The sequence below is a fragment of the Theobroma cacao genome, chromosome 2 (genome assembly GCF_000208745.1).
Source record: "Theobroma cacao cultivar B97-61/B2 chromosome 2, Criollo_cocoa_genome_V2, whole genome shotgun sequence".
NCBI lineage: Eukaryota > Viridiplantae > Streptophyta > Magnoliopsida > Malvales > Malvaceae > Theobroma > Theobroma cacao.
Window position 1 is genome coordinate 3,940,446 of NC_030851.1, and position 6,000 is coordinate 3,946,445.

Consider the following 6,000-nt stretch of genomic DNA (forward strand, 5'->3'; position numbering starts at 1 on the left):
GTTCATCGATGGCCGGACTTTAACATCCCCGCAATTGGCTTCCAACAGTTGCCAATGATTTTTCATAAATTTTGTTTCAAACCAAACCACAGCGTCCAGCTTCAATGAAACCACCATCTCATCTGCCTCATTCATTTTCTCATTTTCCATGTTCATTACCAACCCAAGGATATCCACGTTCATGCGTCCTTCTTCCTTCTCATCCTGATAAAAGTAATCCACGTTTCCGGAAGAGAGATGTTTGTCCTTGTAGAAAACCGAAACCTGAATCTTCTTGTAATGAATGGAAGCGAACTTGTTAGGGTTGTCTAAAGAGAAAGTTAGACGCCAGTTAGAGGAGATGGTGGTGTTGGGAGAGGCATTAATATTGGAAGGAGTGATAGATTCTATCCGTATATATGGAGCCTTATTCTGATACGTTAAGTAGAAGCCAGAGAAAGCAAGCATGAAGAAAATCATGGTGATTACAAAGAGAGTGAGAATGAGCCATTTGACACATGGATGTGGCTTTTCATCAGCATTGTTGCATGGCAACGGCCGCTCTGCGGCAGTAGTGATGGTGGGTTCTTCGTAACGTGGTGGTGTCTCGAAGTAATCTGCCGGAAAACCCATTACAACTCCGTTTTGATTCCGCACAGGCATGGCTAGATATGATAGTAACTGGAGATTTGAGGAAGAAGAGGGAGATGAAAATGGAGGAGATTGGTGAAAATTGGGTTTTTCTTTTTCAGTTATTGTTACTAACATTGTAGTAATTAATGAGACTGAGAGCTGCACTAATTGGGCAGTCAAGGATTTTTCTCGCACCATATCATTTTTCTCAGAAAAAGGTGGGATTCTGACACTGCTTTCCTTAACAAAATACAAGTAAACTTTCTTGGATTCATTCAAGCATATGGAAAGTTTTCTTGTGGAGAATATGGGCGGTTGCAGAGCGACTGTTCAATTTAAGTTTGAATGGGAACTCGATGGCGTCCCATTGATGAGATAAATGATAGAAAGGCAACAGTACTGAATTATTTTCCTTTGAGCGGTAATGATGATAAAGCCAAAACTGTCACAGCTGGCCTCAATCCCATTCTTATTTTGGATTTATAGTAACCTTACACATCTAGAGAAACAAAGGTTATAGTATCCAATAAATAAAGATAGTTCTGATATACAACATAAGAAAATGGAGTCCCACTTATTTATTTTTAGTCACTAGCTTCTTTCATTTCATCTCATTAGCTGGTTCCTTGGGCCATTTGATCTCAAAATGATGCCCGAACTCAAATAGAGGAGCTCGAGAAATTTACCATCTTTAAGGAAGTAAAGAGTTAAAACGCATCATAAAAAATCCTTCACCGCCACTGCAGAACATCTAAAGCTTGACGGTGAATCTGTTTGTCTCCAGCTGCCACTACATTAAAGCCTAGAAGATGAGCAAAAAGAGCTAAATCAACAATATTGTGCCAGCAAAATTCAGAACATATTAGCTTTAACTTTAACTACTTGATTCAAAAAAGAAAAAATGAATTTCCAACAGCATGGGCATACTTGTTGCACGTGAACCTGAAGAAGCTTTCCAGTCAAGCTGCTGTCCTTTCCAGTCAGTTATAACACCACCAGCACCCTCTATAACAGGTACAAGTGCAAGGAAATCGTATGGCTGACAAAGAGGTTACAATCTTAATTAGAAAAACATATTATGCTAATATAAGGTGAATTAGTGATGTGGTCTTCTTGACAACAAAACACGCCATCCATAATTAGATTGCAAATGACAGTCCCTTATCTTTTAACTTTCATGGCATTTACTCTGTACACCAACAAAACAGAAAGGCATACCCGAAGACCAGACTCAATGACAAGATCTACATAACCAGAGGCCAAGAGGGCATAAGCATAGCAGTCACAGCCATATAATGGCAACTTCACCTGTTGAAAATGGGAAAAGACAAAAAGGAAACACACTGAGAACTACTGAACTAGGATAAACGAACATATCTGAGCCCATAAAGAGAAAAAAAAAGGAAAGAAAGATCAATAATGATGAATATTACTAAATTTTTTGAAAATACAGAAGTCGATCTAACAACCAAGTCTGAGCATCCATAAAACAACTTTTGTATATGCCAACATGCAACATCACAGCATGATGTAAAAATGAAAGGAAAGTATTGGTATTTGCAGTTGTGTGGTAAGAAAATTGGAAACCAAACCAAAAGAACCTGATTCTTCAAAGTCTTCAATTTTGTATATTAGATTTCATTCTTAATACCTAGGCTTTTCCTCTTGATTATCTTGTACATTATGAAATTTTCTGATGGCATATGAGTAGAAATTGCATAGGTTTTAAAGGCAGGACATCATAATCATCAAATGAATATATCACAGGACAGGAGTCCTTTTGTGATTTATCTTGTATCAAATAATGGATAAATTTACACAACACCTTATCAAAATCCATTTTAAATAGAATTATACAACCTTATCTTTAACACGGGCAAATGCCTCTTCAGCATCTCCGCTGAACAGATGTGGACTTGTGGTGTACCTAAACAAATAAATAAAAGGTTAAAAAGTTAAGAGAAAGCAAGGTCAACAGATATCAGCTCACTGCTATAAACAGGACTTGTGTGCATGTAGTTGTTACTCTGGCATTAAAGGCCAAACTACTTTAAATTGAGATCATATGGTCTACTGCTTGTATCACAACCCCCAACCTTTTCAATTTTCAGATGAAATCTTCAACCATTTACCTTCCAGTCATTAGATTTGAGAGCTGTTTAGTACTAACCTCAGCCTCCCTGTATCCCCCTCCCACCACCTCACACACACCATGTCAAAAGTGAAACTCAGAGACTCAGTTTTGCCAGAAAACTCTATCATATAAACCTTGGAATGCAACTTTGTTAAGAAAGAACTAGTCAAAGACAAGGATAACATACAAATATGCTCGTGACAGTTCTGTACAAGTTCGTGTAGCCACTTCTTGTCCATTCAATGTACTTTTCCTTCCACTTATTCCAATCCATCTTTCTCTAAGAACAGGCTGATCAATTATACCAAGAATCTGGAAAAAAATAGATGAAGAGGGCAACATATTTATGCCTACTGGTAAGACCAAAATCGACTCACTCTCAGCTTTGTGCAGGCTCATAGGACAATATTGCAAAACTGGTTTTGTCATGATGACAGGGACTTTTCATTGCTAATGAGGATAACAAAAAGTACTGAGCATGCTAAGATTGCTCTCTCATGGGAACTAAAGGAAAGCAACCACTTTACCTTTTAACAACTACTAGCACAAGCGGAAGAGTAGTACAGGGGTATAAGTATAACTTACTGGTCTACTTTTGTGTAGCAAAGCAATAAGAGTACCAAAGACTGGTTTTCCTGAAAAATGACAAGTATGATGTCACTTTCGGAAAATAGAAACATAAAACTAACATAATGCTTTGAATAAAAATAGAAACAAAAAGATACCAGTAATGAAACTTTTTGTGCCATCTATTGGATCTAAAACCCAAACATAATCTGCAGAATTCTCTTTACATCTCCAGCCGTTTTCCTCTCCGTAACTACAATTACAATTCTGATAATTTCAGCAACAGAAAATAAAAGAACAAAACTTTTATCACTCCAAATGGAAATCCAACACTGAAACGATAGTACAAGGACTCAAAACTCACATTGCATGGGACGGAAAATTCTCCAATATAATCGAAACCATAGATTCCTCAGCTGCTTGGTCTGCAATTGTCACTGGACCTGCAGTAGACGAATACAACGTAAGGAGTATTTGCCTTTTTATAAAATTTGAGTAAGCAAAATTCTTAGAAGACTTACTCAAATCTTCTTTATCAAGAATCTCGAATTTCTTCCGAAAGTACTTGCGAATCACTTCGCCGGCGGCATCAGCAAGGTAGTTGCCGACCTCGGCAAAACGGTCGAGTTGGGCGTCGTTTAGTGATAAAGACTCGGTGTGGTTAGAGAGTTTAGAGTTGGAAATCATGGCTTTTGTTTGGAGACAAATTCGGGGGGTTTTGAAGGAAGGAAACGAGAGGAAGTAGCTTTTTCTGGTAAGGAGAGAAGAGGAGGAGGAGGAGTGAGAGAAAGGGTGGGCTTTGGGGGAAGTAGAAAGGAAATGGGATTGCGATTGGAGTAACATTTGAAAGGGAGAGGGGTTTATAAATAGGCGGGAATCTGCGAGTGGGGAAAGGTAAGCGCTGAATTTGACGACGGACGAGGTTGAAGAGCGAATTGAAGTCCCAAATCAACAACCAACGAGTAGAAAAGGAAGAGAGAGGACTGAGGAATGGAGGCCGACGTGTTTTGCACCGTTGGATTTCCTTCTCCACTTCTCCCCTCCCCCTCCCTGTTACTTACTCGCGGTATTTCTGTTTCTTTTAAAAATAAAAATACTAAATGTAACATTCCGTACATTGCAGATCTATGATATTATTGAAATTTAAAGATAAATCATATAAAAATTAATATAGAATTAAAATAATATTATTTTATTAATGATGATCGAATAAAATATTAAAATATTACTGAACGCTTTTTGTAGAAGTAGGTTGGGTCAAAACGGAAGACTGAAGAATTTACAAGTCCAATAATTTTAGGATAGGAAGGATTCTTGTGGAAGTAAATGAAGTTATAGGAAAAGTTGGAGAGCCTACATGCAATTAAACCATGTTTAAGTTAAATGAATATCAAATATGTAGATTTGAACTTTAAATGATAAATGGATAATGAGTGGCCGGCCATGCAGTTCTAATGACTTACACATGGAGTCACGTTGGGCCAATATAAGAATATTTGAAAACTTCAATTGAATATAATGTGGATTAGAAGATGAAAAGGGGAACCATGGCAGCCATTAGCAAAGTAATAGAGTCAGAATTTTATATTTAAGGGGATGAAAATAAGAAATTTAGTGTTTGTAGGGATCCAATTATAAATTTTTAAAAAATAAAAAAAATTATAAATTTTTTTCAAAAATAAAAAAAAATTATAAAATTTTTAAAAAAATTAACCCCCACTCCCTCCGCCTGCTGAGGATGAGCTTGGAAGAATTCCCCCATGGTGGAAAGCTTCAACCCTTCGGCCATTCTTGCTACTTAATGATTCGAGAGCCTTAGCCAAAATCCTCTCCATTTTTTCTACTCTTATAAAGCTTGAAAACTCTATTTCTATCTCAGCACAACTCCCCCATTTTCTAATATTTTCAAGCCACCCGAAAGATCCCATGAGTGCTTTACAAGGACTGTTTTGGTAACCATGGTTTGTAGGAGTGAAACACTAGGAGGGCTCCCTTAACCCCTTAAATCTAAGCTCAAGACAAATCTAATCAATTTTTGTTTAGGGGTTAAAAGATGAAGAAAAATCAAAGTTAAAATTTTTAAAATTAATATATTAAATTTAATTATTAACAATCAAAAATTTTATAATAAATAATAATTTTATATAATATGTAAATAAAAAAAATTGATAATATTTTTTTAAGAAAGTTGTGCTCAACAATGTTTTTTAGATTCAAATTATATTAAAAAAACTAACAATGTCTTTCTTAATATAAACAATTAAAAAATTAATGTAATTAATTTTCAATATTCTTATTTTATTTCTATTTAAATTTAAAATACTAAATATAAAACTATAATGTATAAAATATAAATAGTTAAATATAATATATCTAACTAATAATGTCCTCTTATATAATTATGATTGTTTAAATATTAAATACTTACCATAATTTCTTTTCAACTACATATAAAATGTAAAGCACATAAAAAAATATACTCAAGATAATTTTTTTCTTATTAATCAATATTAATAAAAAAATAATGTATTAGTAAAATTTTAAATAACAATCAGTAATTGAAAATATATAAAAATAATATATTACTTTATCATAATTTCATAATAAAAAAACAAAAAAGGAAAAAAAAGAGAGAGAAAAAGGTGTAAAGAATCTTAAAAAGTTAGGAAAAACTTAAAAGCTAAGAT

At 34.8% G+C, this 6,000-nt stretch overlaps 1 protein-coding gene across 1 annotated transcript; it reads right to left on the bottom strand.

Moving 5' to 3' along the window:
- Positions 1,038 to 4,399, bottom strand: LOC18607733 (bifunctional phosphatase IMPL2, chloroplastic). Its single transcript, XM_007042041.2, has 9 exons — positions 3,835 to 4,399; positions 3,678 to 3,756; positions 3,472 to 3,566; positions 3,332 to 3,381; positions 2,934 to 3,058; positions 2,473 to 2,539; positions 1,831 to 1,920; positions 1,540 to 1,651; positions 1,038 to 1,414 (listed from the first exon to the last, which is right to left on the bottom strand). Exons 1-9 carry the CDS (start codon positions 4,154 to 4,156, stop codon positions 1,344 to 1,346), a joined length of 1,011 nt encoding a protein of 336 aa, XP_007042103.1. The 5' UTR covers positions 4,157 to 4,399; the 3' UTR covers positions 1,038 to 1,343.

What these genes read in the sequence shown, in the direction of transcription:
- LOC18607733 (XM_007042041.2), bottom strand. Translation starts at nt 4,156, where the DNA reads ATGTTACTCCAATCGCAATCCCATTTCCTTTCTACTTCCCCCAAAGCC. An exon ending in TCTTGATAAAGAAGATTTGA is followed by an intron (nt 3,757 to 3,834) that starts GTAAGTCTTCTA and finishes CGTCTACTGCAG; the next exon opens with GTCCAGTGACAATTGCAGAC. An exon ending in TTGCCCGTGTTAAAGATAAG is followed by an intron (nt 1,921 to 2,472) that starts GTTGTATAATTC and finishes CATTTTCAACAG; the next exon opens with GTGAAGTTGCCATTATATGG.